We start from the raw sequence: 21,822 nt of genomic DNA on the forward strand, positions 1-21,822 counted from the left end.
AAGGTCCTTCTTCCCCTTGAGATAGAAACAGGGATATTTTCTCCCTGTGGTGTCGGGTGACCAAGATGGTATAGGGCAGGGGTGTCAAACAAGCGGCCTGGGGGCCGAATCAAGCTCCCAGAGGGCTCCTATCAGGCCCCTGAGTGACTGGCTGTCGTCTGCTTACTTCTCCCTCTCTGTTTCCTTCTGCATTACAGCTTGATTTGCAAGGCTTGCTTAATCGCACAGGAACTACAAAAGAAAACCTCTTGAGGAAACGGGGCGGGGGGGGGAGCCAGAGCTTGCTTTGCCAGGCTCTCTCAATTACAGAACTACTGAGCCAAGCCTCTCTTCCTTCTATTGGCTGAGGCTCCTCTCCCTTCTAGTCCCCTGGGGAAGGAAGGAAAGAGCCAGAGCAGCTCCTTTTTGGCGATTTCCCTAGAGCCCATGGGAGAAATACAAAGAAAGCACTTTAAGAACGAGTGCTAAAATTTTACGCATGTTTTAAGTTAAAAAAATATCTTTAATTGTGTTTGTCTGTGTCCTTTATAAAGTGTGTATCTCTGCTACCTAATCTTAAATAGTACACACAAGGTCCGGTCCAACATGGCCCAGCCCGGCCAGGTCTCATTTATGTCAGATTTGGCCCTCATAACAAAATGAGTTTGACATCCCTGGTACAGGGGTGTACCTAACTGTGCATTAACACAACTTACTGCTGCACTCACCCCTCACTCCTCTCATCTTCCTCTTCCACTTATGTGTAGAGCTTGATCAAGCTTCAATTCATTCTTACATATGAATGCAGGTCTGCAAAGTGTGCTGGTTAGAGGCAAGTAATAACTCAGTATTCTTCTCCCGCGCATCATGGCGAATGTGAAAAGCTGGAGTGTGGTAAAAACAGGAATCTAAAGACTACATAAGCAAAGTGGGGGAAGGGAATAAGAACAACATTCTTAAGTGCAGTAGCTGACCTCCACTAAGTATTCGTCAGGGCATCTCAGCATCGATCAGTTGCCTCTGCCCCATTTCTTCAAACTGCATCCTAAATGATTCAGGATTACTGACTCAGTTCTATTCAGTACCAATCACTACCTTGGGGTGCGATACCGTTTGCGTCAGCAATGATATATACATGACTAGTGACCCAGACTACAAAAGCGAGTGAACTGGGGCACAGTTACTTGATCAAAGGAAACTGGTGTGCAACAGGACAGGAAAGCAACATTAGGCATCTAATTACTGACCTGGCAGGAACAGCCTGTGTATTTACCTACCCTACTACGCAACGCACTCACTAGCAATGATGGCATGAAATTGCATTACTCAGCCAACAGACCTTAACCTTGAGAAGGAAGGAAGAAAAGATCCCAAGTAAGAAGATGACATCAACCCAAAATTATGCTAAGTGCCAACAAAGTAAAGGGGAGGGGGGAGGGACAGAGGCTGTGATAGTTGCTTTCTAGCAATGTGGAAAATAAGCAACAACTGATTTTACATTATACTGATCCCAGCTTCATTGCCAGAGAACTGCAACCCAGATTCAGAGACACAGACTTGCCAGAAGCCATCCAGTGTGGCATGACTCAACTGGATGTCAAAGTCAGCCCTCGGGGGTTCATCTAGTTATCTTACAGGGCTATCCAATTAAACACATGCTCATGCACACGCGTGTGCACACAGAGCAAGCTGTTGTGCTACAAACCTAGTGAATTTACTGTTACTTTGGAAAGAGATCATACCAGCTTAAAATGAGAAGCCAGAAGGAATTCTAATTTTAGACTGAAGTACGTACACATAGACACACAGGCACTTACTAATTGCTCCTGTATAGGTTGGCTGCGTAAGGTCTTTTGGCACCTTCCTGTAGATGTCAAACCTGGGGGGAAAAGACCAAATACTATAAAACAGGTGGAACATTTCACTATTTGAGTCCTTTGTGCTAAAAAATGCTGAGGATATTTCCATTTGAGTTTCCAATTTTTTTTTTTACACACTGGTACCCCCCTCCCCCCCCCCAAAAAAACCCCTTTGTTTCGTTCAGTTACATAAGGAAGCTTATTTTTAAAATTATTCCTACCAGCCAAAAGCTAGTCAACCTTGATTGTTGGAGTAGGGGGGGGAAGGAAAAGGAGCAATGGAGAATCACAGTAGCTATCTCTCCTATTTTTCTGCAACCAATCACCATGCAAAGAAACAAACCTGATTCCTCTCAAGCTCAATGACTTTATTCCACATAACTCAATGGAAGCACTTAACCAGCTCCCAACTGCACGACCCCACTTCTTCCCATTTCTTATGCCGAGTTCTTACACAAAGCTCATGAGGCGGACTGTACCATTTCAGACTTTAGATTCCTTTAAAAAAAATACCCCTCACAAAGAAAACCATGGAGAGATGCAGCCTAAACTAACCTGCTCCTTGATATGCTGGTTTCCTATTAGGGTTGCCAGGTCTGTGCTGGAAAATGCCTGGATACTTTGGGGATGGATCCAGGAAAGGGCAGGGTTTGGGGATGGAAGGGCCCCCAGCATGGTATAATGCATAGAGTCCACCCTTAAAAGCAGCCATTTTCTCCAGGGGAGCTGATTTCTGCCAGCTGGAGATCAGATGTAAAAGTGGGAGATCCAGAAGCTGGCAGCCACATTTCCTACATGCAGTGATTGCTTTGTATAGAAGAGCACTCAGTCATGTAAATCTAACATCTGTACTGCTCACCTATACAAAGAAGCCCTAAACATAGAAAATTAGCATGCCAGGAAGAAAGCTAGACTAAAAGCTCGCTCACTAGCACATAATGTTCCTCTATGGAAGAAATGGGGGAGGGGGAGCAGAAGCAATCAGTCATGCAAGCGTGTAGTCTAAGCGTGTTCTGGTCAAGTGTCACCCAGAGAGCTTCCCAGATCTTAATCCAACACTCTAACCACTATGCTGCACACTCCCAAAATCAATGGTGTATTGATTCGAGTGCCCTGTCATTTAGGCCTTGGAAGTGAAAAAAAGACAGAAGCCTATATTGTGCTTTGCTTTCCCCCACCCTACCACCCACAGTGGGGTTTAAAGAAGGGGGCGGGGATTTGTAGTCAGGGAAATCATGGGGTGGAGGCAGACTCTTCCCTTCTCTGCCACCACACAACCCATCACATTGCTCCCCATGCCTGCTTTTTGCAACTGAAATACACAGGTTTTATCACACCCTTCCTCATGGAGCTCAAAGGGGCATAAGTGTAGGATTTAAATTTTTTTTTTGGGTAAACCAGCTTTTGGCGGTCTTGTATAGAAGATAGCCACTTTATATCATTTAAGTGAAACACACCATGAAGAAAATGCCTTATCCCAGGAGGAGAAACCGTCTTCTTTTAAACCCCCCTCTCCCCTCCCCAAATGTTGACAACACATTTTAAATTTTGCAGTGAGTTCTCTTCCTTCAAGGACTTGTTTCCTTTTATAGTATCCACATGGTGTTATTTTTACTGCCTTCAGCCTAGAGCTATTTCCTGTTTCCAATTATTTAGTTGCACTCCAAAGCCCCTCTCTTTCTCCTCCTGGCTTCCTTGGCAGGTTTGCTGAGGCATTATTGTCATTTCAGTGAGACGACGCCAATGCTGAGGTTTTAATGGGCTGTGAGCAGGAAGTTTAGCTATTTCCTCTGCCTGTGAGGCCATGATGTCATTAGCTGCTATGGGGCTCTTTATCATATGCTGCTGTTGCTGTGGTCTATGTGGAAAGAATGTAAACACTGCTTTCCAGATGTTCCCAGAGAAGCTGCAGGTCCATAAATGGTCCATGTTGTTCAAAAATATTATTCTAAGTGTGTGAGGGTAAAGATGAATCAGGCTATAAAAACATATAACTCTGAAAACATCTAGTGTGATGGGCTGTGTTGAAAGGGTAAAGTCCTCATGTGATTTTGTTTAAAAGCACCCTAACACATGAAAATTGTATCATGTTACAAGGCTGAATGTTCTCTCTGAAATGGGGAAGTTCTTCAAGTGGAGGCTATCACAATTGTGGAGAATTAGACTAGTATCAGGGATACCTGGCTTTAAAACCCTACTTTTCCATGAAGTTCACTGGGTGACCCTGGGCCAGCACACACAATCCCTTAGCCTAACCTACCCCACAAAATTGTTATAAGGATAAACTAGTATGAGGTATGTACTTGTACACCACCCTCAATTCCTTCAAAAGTGGAATATAAGTCTGATAAATTCTCTAAAATTCTTTCTTTTTGACTAGCTAGGCCAAGTAATTCAGTCATAAACATATTTCTGTATCACTTAGACTGGCGTTTCCCAATGGCAGGGTCGCAACCCGGCACCGGGCCACGCAGACCTCGATCCCAGGTCGCAAGACCTCCTGCCGACGTCCCCCCACATGCCTCCCCCCCCACAGCATCGCACCCGCCCCTGCGCCTCCTCCTCCTCCCTCCCTTCCCCATCCCAGGTCAATTTCAGGCTGTGTAAAGCCCTCCGTCCCCCTCTGCCCGCCGACCACCTCGTCGGTGGGGAAAACAGGGTGCATCGAGCACTGACTCATCTCTTAGGCAGGCCAGCAGCAGATCGAAAGCACGGCGTCCAAAACGGGCGCCACAGCTGTTACCGCCCCCACACTTCTGGATGGGAAAGAAGTGTGAGGGTGGGAACAGCCGTGGCGCCCTTTTCAGATGCCATCCTTTCAATCTGCCGCTGGCCTGAGAGAGGAGTCAGCACTCAGTATGCACCATTTTCCCCGCCGACGAGGTGGTCAGCAGGGGGAGGGGGACGGAGGGCTTTACACAGCCTGAAATTGACCTGGGTTGAGGTGACCTGGGGGGAGGGAGGGAGGAGGAGGCATGGGGATGGGTGCAATGCCACGGGGGGGGGGAGGAAGGGAAGGAGGAGGAGGCATGGGGATGGGTGCAATGCCGCAGGGCGGGGGAGGCACAGGGGGCAAACTAGGCATGACTTCCCCCTGACCAGCAGAGCGGCCAGAGTCAGCAGTTTAAAGGTAAGTTGCTCCCATTCCATTTTTCTTTTCTTTTTCTTTCTTTCTTCCTTTTGCCCCTCCTTTCTTTCACTTCTTCCCTCCCTTTCTATTTCCTTTCTTTCTTTTTTCTTTTTCTCTATTTGTTTGCTTTATTTCTCACTCCCCTTTCTCTCTCTCTTTCTCTCTGTCAGTCAGTCTTTTCCCCTGTCTCTTTCCTTCCTTCCTTGCCATTGCTAATCTGAGTAGAGCGGGGTGCAGGGGGGAAGAAGCTTGAAATGCCCTGCTATGTTATGTTTCCCCAGCACTGCCACTTCCTTCCTTCCTTCTCTCTCTCTTTCTCTCTCTCTTTGTCAGTCAGTCTTTTCCCCTGATTCTTTTTCTTTCTTTCTTTTCTTTCTTTCCTTCTTTCCTTCCTTGCTATTGCTAATCTGAGTAGAGCGGTGGGTGGGGGGCGGAAGAGGCTTGAAATGCCCTGCTATTTCATGTTTCCCCCGTGCTGCCATTTCATTTCTTTCTTTCCTGGGGTATGGGGATAGAAGCTTGAAATGCCCTGCTCCATGTGTTCTCAGGCTGAGAGCATTTTATATTTTTAGTTTTCTGTTGTGTGTTCCTTGTGCTTTTTCTTGATGTTTTATTTTTAAAATTGCATTGCAAAATCCCACTATTCTTCTACCTTTCCTAAACAAAATATTTCAAGAGTTTTAGGCTTGTTTGTACATCATTTCCTGTCTCCCGGCTCCACCCCCAAAGTCTCCTGGCTCCACCCCCAAATTTTAGTGGACCACAAAGGAGAAGTGTCAAAATAACCATGCCACGGAGAGGGGAAGTTTGGGAAACCCTGACTTAGACTACCACTGGGGGTTTGCTGGGTGATTTTGGGCCAGTCACTCACTTTCAACCTTAAAACCCTCCCGCAACTGAGTTGTAAGGTTAAAAATGGAGGAACGTAGAATAATGCACACACCGCCCTCCTTGGAAGAAGAATGAGAGAAAAAAATGTACATAATAAATAATAAATCGGGGTTACTTTAACACGGAGCATAAGCAAAGCTTAACATCATCAACTTACTACTTTGCAACACATACAGCAGCACTATTTTCAGTTTGTGTTTTAATTCATCATTTGGCACTCTTTGCTCTAGAGAAAGCTTTTTGCTTAGTTATTACATTTGGATACAGTGATCACCTGAAGAACTACACAGCAAACTGCTAAGAAATTTATGTGACCACATTTCAACGATCACTAATACAGGGTGAGAATAATTTGCCATAAAAGAAGAAACCTTCTGTAAACCTTATTTAGAAAGCTGATGCATTTTTAAATGGCAGGTAGTCACAGATGAGTGAAAAGTACCGTATTTTTCGGACCATAAGACGCACTTCCCCCCCCCCCAAAAAAAGTGGGGGGGGAGTGTGTGTGTCTTATGGTCCGAAGGTACGTACCTTCCGGGGGGCGATCCGCTGCCTCTGCCTCCGATCCGGTGCTTCCCCCACGCCTGCCTGCCTGGCTCCATCTTCTTCAGGCAAGTGCTGGGATCGCTCCACGTGGCCCCACCGCAAACCCAGCGCTTCACAAGCGCCAGCTGCGGAGGGGGCAGTGTGCTTCCTCCTTGTCTGTCTGCCTGGCTCCACCTCCGATGCTTAAAGCAAGCGCTGGGATCGCTCCCTCTGCCCTCCGATCCCAGCGCTTGCTTTAAGTATCACAGCTGAAGCCAGGCACACAGGCAAGGAGGAAGCACCCGCCCCCTCTGCAAACCCAGCGCTTTGCGAGCGCCGGCTGTGGAGAGGGCAGCGTGCTTCCTCCTTGTCTGTCTGCCTGGCTCCACCTCTGATGTTTAAAGCAAGCGCTGGGATCGGAGGGCGGAGGGAGCGATCCCAGCGCTTGCTTTAAGCATCGGAGGTGGAGCCAGGCAGACAGACAAGGAGGAAGCACGCTGCCCCCTCCGCAGCCGGAGCTTGCGAAGCGCTGGGTTTGCGGTGGGGCCACGTGGAGCGATCCCAGCGCTTGCCTGAAGAAGATGGAGCCAGGCAGGCAGGCGCGGGGGAAGCGCCGGATCGAAGGCAGAGGCAGCGGATCACCCCCCAGGAGGAAGGTGCGTCCTATGGTCCGGAGCGCCTTGTGGACCGAAAAATACGTATGTTAAAATCTGTATCTGTGGAAGATGGAGCTAGAGAAAGGTGTCACAAAGTCCACTTCACTAATGAGCAGTTTTTGCTGCATAATGACACCACCTTGGGAACAAAGGAAACGGTCATATACCAAGGAGATGATGATGATGAATGAAAAGCCTAGAGTTCCACAGAATATGACTCAAACAACAACGAGAAGCAGAAACTCTGAATAAAAAATCTGCCACAGTAATCATCATAACTGGGAATGAAACATTTAAGTCCCATTTTTCCATGATTATTCAAATATAATAATTCCTAACTTTTCTGTCAGGACTTATTAGCAGGCTAAAAAAAACTATATTCATTAAATAAAGTTGCTGTGAGTTCAAAGCAGCTTTTCTAGAGGAGGCTGTGAGATGCATCCATGCATGATTCACAACTCTGACCTTCCAGTTGGCTTCCACTGGAACCTGCAATCTCTCCTTTACTTCTTCATCCGTCTGACTGCATCAGAGTGAACGAACTGTCAGACTGATGCAGAGATGTAGCTGAATGCCCAGTAAGTAGGCATGTTCAGAATAATGATTCAGGCAGAAACACAGAGGGTGGGCTCCTCTAAGACTGAGTGAGTTACTCTTTCGTATCCAAAAAAATAAGCTATTTCAGACATATGAGTGAAAAATGACTCCAATCATGAGACAAAAAGGTGCAACCCTGCTATAAAAAAAATTAGGAAGCACTGTTCTAGCCACTTAAAAGAAACATTTGCATGCATCTAATATTCACTGAAAAGCTGACAGACTCCCTTCATTGGCTGTTTGTACTGCCATGAGTTGTGGTTAAACCATGCTTTTCCACTGTCCCATGACACCTGATGCTCAAATCAAAGACAGCTCTCCTTCAGCTAAAGAACCTGAGAGCCCTGTGTCCATCAATAGGGCATCTGTTTGTAGAAGGATTGTCCAAGTACACTGAAAAATACTATGCCAATTATCTTTTAGGAACATTAAGGGTATTTGAGCAACATATTTTTGAGGGGGGCAAAACAGAGAAGGGGTAAGAAAAATGCTTGAATAAGCCCTTAATCTATAGCAAGGGTCCCAAACCTTATGGAGCCTACAAGTTCTTTTGGAATTTTCTGAGAGAGTAGAGGGCACCACAACAAAATGACTGCAATCAGAGTGGTGTTGATCATAATGTAGCTGCTATGGGAACAGGATAAGCTCTTTGCTTGAGGATGGGATATGCTGCTTGGTTTCAGTGGGATATATCCCTACCACTCCACTCAGTACAGTCTGAAACTTCCCTGTAGCCAAAGGAAACTTCCTCCAAATTAAGTGGCTCTTCCTCGGGCAGAACAGCATGGAAGAAGCCAGCTCCATTTCCCTCAGTCAGTCAAGTTTAATACGGTCATAGACCAGTCAAATTAAATACAAATAACTTAATAAAATACAATCAGGTAAAACAATAATCAGAATAAAACATACACAGTATGATATAATTTCCCTCCAGAACACTAGTTAGGTTCCATAGCCAAGGCATTCAGTTGGATATTTCCCTTAGGAATTGCTTCCGGAAGAAGCCAGCTCCATTTCCCTCAAAACACGCCTTCCCATGCAGTACAAGGAAGAGGTAAAAATGCTCCCCCCTGTGTATTGATAGTCAGGTTCAGCAGAGCCCACTTCCTGCTAAGCTTTGAACCTCAATAGTCATGTCAATTTCATCACAGTACCAAAGTTCAGGGCTAGGCAAGCACAATGCTACTCATTTAGCCCCAGAGCTCATCATTGTCATGCTGGTTTTCTACGGGGGGGGGGGGGGGGGGGCAGGAAATGTTCTGATTGTTTACACCTTCTCCTGCAATTCCTCATGCCCCCTCCCAACTTCAATCTTTGAACCTTGAGAGAGAGAGAGAGAGAGAGAGAAGGTTCGGCCCCTCCCCAGCCAAGCCGGCTTGCCGGCGCTCAGGCTGGGGGCCGTCTTTTGCCCCCTCGGAAGGAGGGAGAGCGACATCACCCGACATACGGGTGTTTGCTTGGGCGCGGAGTCGGGGCTATATAAGCCCCGGCTCCCGCTCTTCCCTGCGCAGTTCCTTTTGGCTCTCTGCCCGCCCACCCTCCCTCTGGCAGTACAGGTGTATGCCGGTCGCCTTATTAGGGGCCAGGTAGGAATTTTTTTCACTTCCACACAATTGGCTCATGTGGGGGTGTGTTTTTGCCTACCTTGTACTGCCTAGTAGTGTTAGGATTTGTTATTGGTTTTTGTTATGGTCGCAGGCTGGAGGAGGTTTGGCCACAGGGTTTTCCAGGGGAGTACCTATGGCCTAGCACCATTGGTGCGGTGGTCTGTATGAACCATAGATGGGCTACACGGCTCAGTGCGGGGAATGCAGATCACAGGGAGCCTCACCTGGGCGGATCTTTCCTTGGGGATTGATGCTAGCCCAGGTGGTGAATGGCTGGAGGCCTGGCCGCTCGGCTACAACCCGAACTCGGCGGGCTTGTGCTGGGGGCAGGGTGGCTCGCCCTTTGGACAAGGCGGGGTCTGGGGTTGACCCCAGGGCTTGTCTGGTTCAGGTTTTCACCCCTGCCAGTTACAGTTAATTAATTGTTTAATAAAGCGGCCCGGTTTAAAACCCAACACTTGTGTCTGCCTCTTCATTCCGACTGGGGGGGCAAGGGGCAAAGTCTTAGTTTTAAACAATTTATTGGTAGCATATGGTTACAAAGCTTATCTATTTCTTAATTTTTTCTTTTTTTTCACAATAACCCATATGACATTTCCCTCCCCCCTCCCTCCAATGTTGACTTCCCCGAGGTTATAAGTTCAAATCCATACTAAAGGCACTTCTGATTGCTCAAAGTTCCGTATATATATTCTTACAACTAAAAAAATGTCCAATATTTCTTTACTTTCCAAGTTTTCTCCATATATCCTTTAAATTTTCTCCACTCCCTTTTGAATATCTCTAAATCATAGTCTCTTAGTGTTCTGGTTAATTTGTCCATTTCACACCACGATAAAACTTTCATGGTCCATTCCCATTTCTCTGGTATTTTTTCTTGCTTCCAAAGCTGCGCGTACAAAGTCCTAGCAGCTGATAACAGGTACCAAATTAAAGTCCTGTCTTCTTTTGGGTATTTTTCTAATTGTAATCCAAGTAAAAACGTCTCTGCAATTTTCTTAAAATCATAGCCCAAAATTTTGGTGATTTCTTGTTGTATCATCTTCCAGAATTCTTTCGCTCTTTCACATGTCCACCACATATGGAAGAAAGAACCTTCATGTTTTTTACATTTCCAACATCTATCCGACATTTTCTTACTTATCTTAGCCAATTTTTTCGGAGTCATATACCACCTATACATCATTTTAAAACAGTTCTCCTTAATGCTTTGACAAGTTGATATCTTCATTGAGTTCTTCCAGAGGTGCTCCCATGTTTCCATTTGTATTTCTCTATTCACATTAATTGCCCATTTGACCATTTGAGACTTTACTACTTCTTCTTCTGTAGACCATTTCAATAATAACTTATATACTTTTGATATCAATTTTTCATTGTCACCTAACAGGACTCTTTCCAGTTCTGTTTGTTCTCGTCTAATCCCCTCTGATTTTATGTCATTTTCCATCAAACTTTTAATTTGTTGCATTTGAAACCAATCATAATTGTTATTTAGCTCTTCTGAGGTTTTTAATTCAATTTTGTCTCCTTGAATCTTAAGCAGTTGGTTATATGACATTTCTCTTTTTTCTTCAGAATCAGCTGTTATTTTTTCTGCAGTTTATGGGCATATATACACGGCAACTCTCTTTTCTTTCTTCTGCGTCACCAGCTTCCCATTGCCAACTTTCACTCTTATCTTGAAAGGTTTTTTTTTTGCTGTTGTTCACATCCACAGCCACAGAGCTCAGCTTAACAAGGTAAAAGTTTTTTTTCCATTCAATTATGCTTTGCCTTCGTCTATTATTAATCCACTCAGTGTTTAAACTATATTCAAAGTCTCTCAGAGTGAAGATAAGAATGATGAGTCTACCTTTTAGATGTTCTCAACTCCCCCGGCTGCTATTTTCTTGCAATTAAAATCAGTCCTTCTAGCGTGCTTGGATTCCGACAGCCTTAAGTGACCGAAGTCACTTTAGAGTCACTGCAGACGATGGTTGACATTCCATTGCCGGACATCAAGAAATGAAGGAGTCAGTTCCCTGACTGCTCCAGTTCGATATCAACAGCATTAAAGGAAGATAAGTCGTCTTGGATTAACCCTTGCCTAGGGTTAATGAGCATAGACCTTATCAGGGGTCTTTAATACCCTGAACAGTGACAATAAAATCCCCCTCTGTTAGGGAGCTGCAGACTGTCTTCCAGCCAAACAGGAAGTCGCAAGGGGCAAAGTCTTATCGGGAGAAAGACGTGACAGACCAGACTGTAGCGAAGAACACAGCGCTCAGATCTGAGTTGCACCACCAACAAATGCCTCAGCTTAATTTATTTTACAAAGTACAGCATTCTGCTTTCCTCCCTCTGTCTCAAGGAAGGAGTACATGAGCTGTTAATGAATGTGGTAGCATAACTCACAGCCCATACAGGAGGGCACACCGCCACCACAAAAAGGAGACGTGCAAGGGAGTGGGCAAGAACAGCAGCCTTCAGAAATTAAAAGATATGAGACCCCAACTGTGCCACCCAGGTTATGCATTCTAAACACAGCGCACCATTTAAATTGCTACTCAGGGTGGTTTTTCTCTTCACGTATGAGTGAGTCATTCTGGTGAGTCATTGCAGAGACATGAAATTCCTTTGCCACCTACACACAGCAAGTTCTCAGACAAAAAAATTGCGGGGCGGGAGGGGGAGATCAGCAAGATTTTATACACCCCTTTACAAAAATATAGGCTTGTTTGGTGAAAGACAAGAGAGAAAGGGAAGATAAAAGGTTGTTCAATTGAATACATTGATACAAATCCAGGATCCCCCCCCCCCCCGTCCCCAATGCTACATAAGAATCAGGAAAGATGTAAGGCACAAACAAATATTGTCACACAACACCAAAAGTATGAAAAAAGTAGGTGGAACATGTGTTCAAATCATTTATTTTTGCATGAACCAAAGAAACCAATTTGATATTCCAATTTGTTTTTCTCACTCTATTATGTTAGAAGGATGAAGAGCGGATGGATGGAGACAACACACCATAAATCTGAGCTCTCTCTTCATTCCCCTTCTAAGAGAGCTGTTTTTTTTTTAATGAGAACCATGTTTAGGGGAAAGGTAGGTACCCTAGGACATGTGGTCAGAACCGGGTGTCACTCCTCCCCCACCATCACACAAGCTGAGAACACCATTTTTGATGTCAAAATGGAAGCAATTTACATGCACATGCTATTAGAGAGCCAGTTTGGTGTAGTGGTTAAGTGTACAGACTCTTATCTGGGAGAACTGAGTTTGATTCCCCACTCCTCCACTTGCACCTGCTAGCATGGCCTTGGGTCAGCCATAGCTCTGGCAGAGGTTGTCCTTGAAAGGGCAGTTGCTGTGAGATTCCTCTCAGCCCCACTCACCTCACAGGGTGTCTGTTGTGGGGGAGGAAGATAAAGGAGATTGTGAGCCGCTCTGAGTGGAGGGCGGATTATAAATCCATTGTCTTCGTCTTCTTCTTAGCTGACATTATTCCACAAAGGCTTAGTTCTCACAAACAGCAGATGGGCTGGTCAACCCAGACTTCAGGTGGGAACGTTAATCTTTTTAACTAGTTTTTGACAGCACTAAAACTTCTTTTCTTTATCAGATTCAGTTTTCCCATGAGGGTTCATGAAAAAATACCATTTGCCACACCTGAGGTCTGAAGAGATACAGTTCTCTTCCATTCTACCAATTCATTCTGCTACATATGAAGACATAATATATGTAAATCCAAGAAATGAAACCTGCTATACAAATCCAATCCTATTACATGCTATATACGTCACAGGGCAAGCAGAAACAATACCTGGGATTTAGTGAACTCATTTATTATTTATTTTAAAAATGTATTAGCTGCCTTTCTCCCTGCCTTTCTCTCGAGCGCCCAAGACTGAAAGTTTAGCCCTGTGTTGTTTCTGCTTGCTGAGGGGCCGGAAGATTTCTCTGGCCCCTCAGGAAGCAGGAACAATGCACCTCCCCAAGAGCTGGCACCCAAGGCAGCTGCTGAATGTTGCCTAATGGACGCGCCAGCTTTGCTCATCCCAGATTTTACCAATCATATCCTATGGGGGAGGGGTGTAATTCGAGCTCACCTCCATGTGGTGCACCATGGATAATGCTAACGAGCTAGAATTTCTGGCTGCCAGACAATCAAAGGCTATACTACATATGTGGAAACAATCAATCAAACAGTTCTTCTCAGGACTAAGAACGTAAGAGAAGCCATGTTGGATCAGACCAATGGCCCATCCAGTCCAACACACTGTCACACAGCGGTAAAAAACCCAAAACAAAACAAAACAAGGTGCCACCAGGAGTTCACTAATGGGGCCAGGACACTAGAAGCCTTCCCACTTTCGCCTCCCAAGCACCAAGAACACAGAGCATCACTTGCCCCAGAGAGAGAGTTCCATCTATGCCTTGTGGCTAATAACCACTGATAAACCTCACCCCTTATGTTTATCCAATCCCCTCTTGAAGCTGACTATACTTGTAGCAGCCACTACCCTCCTGTGGCAGTGAATTCTCTGTGTTAATCACTCTTTGGCTGAAGAAGTACTTCCTTTTATCCATTCTACCCAACTGCTCAACAATTTCATTCAGAGTCCACAAGTTGTTGTATTGTGAGAAGGGGAGAAAAGTACTTCTTTCTCTACCTTCTCTATCCCATGCATAATCTTGTAAACCTCTATCGCGTCACCCCACAGTCAACGTTTCTCCACGCTAAAGAGCTCCAAGTGTTTTAACTTTTCTTCATAGGGAAAGTGTTCCAACCCTTTAATCATTCTAGTCACCCTTTTCTGCACTTTTTCCAATGCTATAATATCTGCGATGACCAGAATTGTACACAGTACTCCAAATGAGGCTGTACCATCGATTTACACAGGGGCATTATGATACTGGCTGATTTGTTTTCAATTCACCTTCCTAATAATTCCCAGCGTAGTGTTGGCCTTTTTTATTGCAGAGTTATTTACCACGACCTCAAGATCTCTCTCTTGATCAGTCTCCGCCAGTTCATACCCCATCAACTTATATTTATAGTTATGATTTTTGGCCCCAATGAGCAGTACTTTGCACTTGGCCAAGTTGAACCTCATTTGCCACATTGACACGCACTCATTCATCCTCAACAGATCCCTTTAGAGTGCCTCACAATCCTCCCTGGTTCTCACCACCCTGAACAATTTAGTGTCATCCGCAAACTTGGCCACTTCATTGTTTACTCCCAAATCATTAATGAACAAGTTAAAAAACACTGGACACAGTACTGAGCCCTGCAGTACCCCACTGCTTACCACTCTCCACTTTGAAAATTGCCCATTTATACACACTCTCTTTCCCCTATTAATTAGCCAGTTATTGATCCACAAGAGGACTTGTCCTTTTACCACATGACTATTGAGCTTACTTAGGAGCCTTTGCTAAGGAACTCTATCAAAAGCTTTCTGGAAGTCAAGGTAAACAACATCTATTGGCTCCCCCTTGTCTACATGTTTGTTCATCCCCTCAAAGAATTCTAACAGGTTAGTGAGACAAGATCTTTCCTTACAGAACCCATGCTGAATGTTCTTCAATAGCTTTTATTCATCAACGTGCCTACTAATTCTCTCTTTAATAATGGTTTCCACCAACTTTCCTGGTATTGACATCAGACAGACTGGCTGTGATTTTCTGGATCTCCTCTGGAACCCTTTTTAAAGATGGGGTTGACATGAGCTACCTTCCAGTCCTCAGAAATGGAGGCAGATTTTAATGAAAGATTACATATTTTTGTCAGGAGATCCACACTTTCACATTTGAGTTCTTTCAAAACCCTTGAATGTATACCATCCAGGTCTAGTGATTTATCAGTTTTTAAATTGCCTATCAATCATAGGACCTCCTTGCTCATCACCTCAATATGACTCAGGACTACTTGACAAGGGGTACAGGAGACTGCAGCTGAATCTGCCAAATGAATATTGAGGGTATAAGTAACTCTAAGTACTTGTTGCAAATCTTACTGGTCAATAAAATAGATTTAGCTCTTGTTCAAGAAACTCATCTTGATAATGAAAATCAAGCCAGTTACAGACCAAAAATTGTGCGGCGTGACGTTACTGGCATCACATACCATCGTATCTATGACATAGTGACTTATGCCCAAAGCAACAATGAAAATGTGAAACTAGTATTGATCAACATCCACACAATTGTACTAAAAGTTGGGGAAGTACATTTTGCCAGTGTTTACAAACTCCTGCATTTTCATGGCCAGCCAATGTCCTATCAACTTATCCACATCCTTCTGTATATGCTGGTGACTTCAACAGTCACCATGGAAATTGGAGATGCATGGTTAATGATAAGAACGGTGAGGTACTTATCAACTGAGCTGAAAAACATGGCTTGCAGCTCATTTTCAAAGCTAAAGACAAAGGCACTTTAGATCAGCGGCATGGAATAGAGAGACCAACCCTGATTTAATATTTGCTTCATCTGACCAGAGAAGTCAGCCCTTACCTATAGCCAGATGTGTTCTTGAGGCTTCCCCACACAGCCAGTTTTGACCTGTAAAACTCAAGCTAGGAATCCAAATACCAGTTATCAGATATTTTCCAAGAACACAATGGAAGTTTAAAAAGGAGAATTAGAAAGGTTTCAGTGAAGATCTAGATAGGTGTCTTGTTGGATCCCTCCAACACATAGGGCTTTTTCACACAGTCTATGTATTCCGGTATGGAAGCTGGTCAGTTACTGAACAGTAACGGGTTTCTGCTGGCATTTCAGACAGACCCGATTCAGTAACTGGCTGCTACCGGAATACTCTCACCTTTTCACACACTCCCGCGGCTGTCCCGGTAGTGAGGCGTGCCTGAGTCGTTACAAACAAAGAGCAGCTTCTTCCACTTTTCAACCCCTCCTTCCGGGTTGAAATCGCTATGGGGTGCTGTGTGAAATGTCCAGTATCTAACCCGGGAGCAGTTTTCGCGCCCTTTTTCGCCCGCCGGCGCGCGTGATCTCCGGCCTTTTTTTTTTTGGAACGTCGGGATGCCTGGGCTCCATTAAGATGCCAGATATCGCCACCGCTGAAACCTGGTAACTTATCTCAATAGAGCCTAGCCATCTCTATGGTGTTGCTGTTGTGATACGTCGCTATAGCGCTATAGCGCTATAGCGATCTTAGCCCGACGTTCCAAAAAAAAATAATAAGCTGGAGATCGCGAGCCGGCAGGCAAAAACGGCTGGCGCTGGTGGAAGCGAGATAAGAGCGGAACAGTGTGAAATGGCTCGCTTCAATCACGGAACCCTACCGGAAAAAAAAACATGTGTCTGAAAACTCCCATCCCTGTCTCGGATTACTGCAAGCGGCACAATACCGACTCCCTTCCGGTTTCCACTGGTAAGTGTGAAAAGGTCCATAATAACTACAACCAATTCATTGGAGCTGTTATATCTACAAAAGACACATTCCTCAAGGATATTGGAAAGAATATATTCCAGGCTGTATCAAAATTTCCTCAACAGCAAAGACCCAGAAGTAGCAGATGAACTACTCCATGAACTCGACACTGCGAACAGACAAAAATGGACTGAAGCAACTGCAAATCTGGATTTCAGGCATTCTAGTAGGAAAGCCTGGAGCCTGTTGGAAAAAATCTAAGTCCAAACCCAACAATGCTCTGAGGAAATCTGGAGGTAACATCAAACCAGGTAGCTGCCTGACTAGTATCCCTATCCAGAGCTCCAAAGGATGGAGATTTTACAATCAAGACAAAAAAAAAAATAACTCCAGAGTTTGAAATGCACCTGCCATGAAAACTGCAAGCTGACAGGAGATTTCAGTGCTGATGAGATTCCCAAGGCACTGAAGGACATCAAGAGTGGAAAGACACCAGGCTTTGACTGTGTACATAATGAATTCCTGATCAACAGCGGCACATTCACTAAGAAGTGGCTTGAAAAGTCTCTCACTAGCATCATGAGAACAGGAAGACTCCCCAGGTAAATTCAAGAAAACAAAGATAGTTGCTATTCTGAACCCTGGAAAATCAAAACATCTGACAAAAAGTTAGACCTATTTCCCATCTGAGCTCCTGTTATAAACACCTCAAAAGGCTAATCCTGAACAATTGCAGAGACAGAATTAATAAACATGTCCCTATAGAACAAGCAGGATTTAGACCCCATTGTTAGTTGTGAAGACCAGGTTCTCAGTTTAACAACTTTCACTGAGGCAGGATATCAGAAGTGTCTTAAGACATCAGCAGTTTTCATTAATCTGACTGTTGTTTATGACACAGTCTGGAGGGATGGACAGCTGTACAAGTTTTTACAAGTTTCCCCCTGAAGAATATTATTTTGACATGCTGAGCAACAGAACTTCCAAGTAATTATGGGTCAGTCCATCAGCAAGCAGAAGAAACTAACAGTCTACCCCACAGCTCAGTTCTCACTCCAGTTCTTTTCAATCTATACATCTCCGTTGTTCCTGTGATGATATTTAGGAAGTTTGCTTATGTCAATGACATGATGATTGCAGTAATGCACAAATCAGTTGAAAGGACTGAGAAAATACTGACTAGGGACATCAAAATTTTGGCTTATTACCGTAAATTCAAAGTCCAGGAAAAACATAATGCTCCTGTTTCCATCTTAGTAACAACCTTGCCAATTGTGAACTGAATGTCTATCTTAATGGCACCTGACCTACACTGTAACTTACAACCATAAACCTAAGTACCTTGGCATTATCCCAGTCCTTAAGCTATAAACACCATCGTACCAATGCAGCAGCAAAAATATGCATGAGAAACAGGATTCTCCAAAAATTATGTGGTACAACTTGGCGTGTGCCTGCTACAAGAGATGCTCAGTTTTCAGGCTGATGTGGAATATGGTACTTCAGTGTGGAATATGCTGTTTCAGTGTAGCTCAACTGTCCTCATGTCCACAAACTTGATATCCAACTCAATAAAATGAGAACCATAAGCGGATGTATTAAATCCTATTGGCTACCAACATTGTGCCACATCGCTCCCCCACATCTCTTTAGACAAGATGCTCTCCTTCATGAATATAGACAGATCACTGAAAAAAGAAAGTTGTCCATGCGCAAAGACATGGCTGATATGAATCTATCCAGACTAAGATCGTGGCACCCAGCGATAAGATCTGCACAAATCCTGCAATCACAACATTTTGATCTAGGGAATGAACGGTCGCAAACATGGATGCAATCAGTTCCACCCAATATCCATAATCTGATGAAGACCAACAAGAGGCCCTCAGGATTTGACTTGCTATGCTAAGTATGAAAGATGGCTAATAGAATACAAACAGGCTTTGGCACTTGCGCAGACTTGTTGTTTAAATGGGGCAAAATGTGATTGTGGGGCAGCCTGCCAAACTTTTTTCTATCTGTCACAGGAATGTGAGCATTATGCTATCCAGGGAGATGTGACAGAGCTCTTTGAACTCTCCTCAGCTGAGATTGAGGGGACTGAAAATTTAGATATTAGTATTTAGGGGAATTATCAATTTGCACATTGTATCAATTACATATTTTATATTATTATATGCTTCCTGTGCGTAACTCTGTACGATAAATAAATACCTTTTCCTCAGTGATCTTGCGCCGAGTTTAGCAGGAGCCAATTACCATGCCCTAAACTTGGTTCTATATTAGTGTCATGCGCCAGAACGGCCCTGAAATACTTGCTGAAACAATGCCTTGCATTTTTCATGACTAATAAATTCCAACTGAGTTATGGAAAATCAAAATTTCTTGGGTTTTTTTTTTCAAAAACATGATCATTTAAATGGACAACTGACAGAAAGGAAATAGAACAGGTAAGACATTTGAAATATTTAGGCCTTTATTTTCAATACAATGCATCTTGGACCATCCAACACGTCAGCAGTAAAGATGCCAATATTAGCGCTATAGCTATAACTTGTGGGGGTTTTATCAGTTTGTAGCAGCTGCATTAAAGGTTTTCAATGCCAGTGAACCCGCAATTACTGTATATCATACCAATATGGATTAGTGCACTCAGTCTTTAGAACATGCCCAATCCAAATTTCTATGAAAAATTTTGGATGTGCCTTATTGTGTAATGAATGCTGACCTTTGCTTAGAAACTGGACTAAATTTTGTTAAAACAAGGGCGTGGCTTATGACCACTCAATACTGGCTGGGTCTGCACTATAACTCTGATTCTTTGAGCCTCATCCATCAAATGCTCTCAGAGTCTGAACTGTCAAGTTGGCTAGCTTGTACAGAAGGAAAAATCACTGCTATGGACATCTCAGTCTCAACCTTGTCTATGCTCCCATTAATGGGTGCATATCTAATAATCAAACGCAGGATTCAGGATACTGAACTCCAAAACCTAAAAAGTAAGTCTAATAAAACTTGCTCTTCTTTGAGTTTGGAGATCCCACTGGCAGTAGGTCATGTGGCCTCATATCTATATTCTCTGCATGACTGCTCTATATTGTCTCTGAATGCCTCCTCTATTATAACTACGGTAGCAAAGTTCTTTCAACTCGCCATAAAGCTGCATCAGCAAGCGTCACAAATAACTGATATTATCTAACTGTACTGAAGCTAAATCCAGCAAAGACAGAGGTCCTTTGTCTGGGTCGCGGGGGTCCAGGGAAATTCCCCTACGGGCCTTTGATGGTGCGCCACTAACAATGGCACACAAGGTCAGGAGCTTGGGGGTACTACTGGAGCCTGCCTTGACAATGGAGGCCCAGATAGCAGCCACTGCTAAGTCCGCATTTTTTCATCTTAGGCGGGCAAGCCAGTTGGTTCCCTTCCTGGAGCACAGTGACCTGGCAACAATGATCCATGCAACAGTCACCTCGAGGCTGGACTACTGTAATGCCCTCTACATGAGGCTGCCCTTGTGCCGAACCCGGAAGTTGCAGCTAGTGCAGAACGCTGTGGCCCGGCTGTTATTAGGGCTTCCCAGGCGGGAGCACATTCAGCCGGGACTGCGGGAACTGCACTGGCTGCCAATAGTATACCGGGTTCATTACAAGGTGCTGGTTATTACCTTTAAAGTCCTATATGGCCTATCTACCTTAGGGACCGTCTCTCCCCACATGTTCCCCAGAGAGTACTTAGATCTGGATCACAAAATCTGCTAGTAATCCCTGGGCCGAAGGAGGCCCAACTGAAATCAACCAGAGATAGGGCCTTTTCAATCACAGCCCCCTGCTGGTGGAACCAGTTACCGGATGAAGTGAGGGCCTTGCGGAGCCTTGGACAGTTCCGCAAGGCCTGCAAGACTGTCCTCTTCCGGTTAGCATACAACTGACTGGCATTTAAGAACTTCGGAGGAAGCCCATCATCATCTGATTAACACCAAATTAATAGACTGTTTCTGTTCCTTTGTCTTAACTGTCTTAATTGTTTTAACTATGATGTAAATTATTGAATATGTATTTTAATATTTATTAATGTTATTGTTCTATGCTTTTATGTTGTAAGCCGCCCTGAGGCCGCCTCGGTGGGGAGGGCAGGATATAAATCAAATAAATAAATTCTTATTTTTATTTCTTCGTATCATGTTTATCTCAATTGTTATATGCCAATAAAGGCTGATCGATTGATTACCCACAGGGCAGGGGAGGGACGGTGGCTCAGTGGTAGAGCATCTGCTTGGTAAGCAGAAGGTCCCAGGTTCAATCCCCGGCATCTCCAACTAAAAGGGTCCAGGCAAATAGGTACGAAAAACCTTAGCTTGAGACCCTGGAGAGCCGCTGCCAGTCTGAGAAGACAATACTGACTTTGATGGACCAAGGTCTGATTCAGTATAAGGCAGCTTCATATGTTCACAGAACAGGGATGCTTTCCTGTCTATACCTGAAATACAGGATGGAGGATCTCTTGGAAAAAGGGCAACGCTCCTGAGGAGTAAGTTCCAATATGTAGGTGGATGGGGAGATGGCACACACAAAGGTATTCCCCATTGAAAGTAAAGTAATCAGATTGATTTCCTAACACAACCAGCTTTAATTCTGATATTAAGTAATCCAGTTCCCGTATTTTAAACGATGTATCATCTCAATGCAAATAATTTATGTGCATGTGCAAACTCTGGCTATCCAGGGCCAATTTAGATGCGATGGCGGATCTTAACATAAATAAATCCCATGGGTAGCAATCTAAGGGCAAAACTTGCTTTATCCTTCACAACCGTTTACTTATTACAGGCTGCTTAATACAATCTCGGTAAGGTGAGATGGTCCTTTTGGATTTCTTTGGTGCTGGAGCAAGAACTAAGAGCCTACTCCAGGGACAAAAATGACAACCACCTCACAAAAAGCATATTAATAGTCTATACTTGAGGTTACAAAAGGAATTTACAACAAGTACTAAGATGGAAAGAATGCACTGCAGCTGGCCCACTAGGAGAAAGTAGTGAAGAGCCAGTCTTTGCCAGGACTCCGCCCCTTCATCAGAAGATAATGATCCAAGCATGAGAACAGTTTTTTCTCAGCACTTGCCATCATCAGAATGCCGCTCTCAAGGCCAGCACCAAGAGGCAAATCCAGTATGTGCCCTGTGTCAGTCTCAG

At 44.3% G+C, this 21,822-nt stretch overlaps 1 protein-coding gene across 1 annotated transcript in view; it reads right to left on the reverse strand.

Annotated features, from left to right (window-relative positions):
* Window positions 1–21,822, reverse strand: part of ERGIC1 (endoplasmic reticulum-golgi intermediate compartment 1) — a 143,220-nt gene that overhangs the window by 96,489 nt on the left and 24,909 nt on the right. Inside the window, exon 2 of the mRNA XM_060240581.1 lies at window positions 1,797–1,858. Coding sequence (XP_060096564.1) covers window positions 1,797–1,858 — 62 coding nt within the window. The remainder of the gene's footprint in view (window positions 1–1,796; window positions 1,859–21,822) is intronic.

The sequence above is a fragment of the Heteronotia binoei genome, chromosome 5 (genome assembly GCF_032191835.1).
Source record: "Heteronotia binoei isolate CCM8104 ecotype False Entrance Well chromosome 5, APGP_CSIRO_Hbin_v1, whole genome shotgun sequence".
NCBI lineage: Eukaryota > Metazoa > Chordata > Lepidosauria > Squamata > Gekkonidae > Heteronotia > Heteronotia binoei.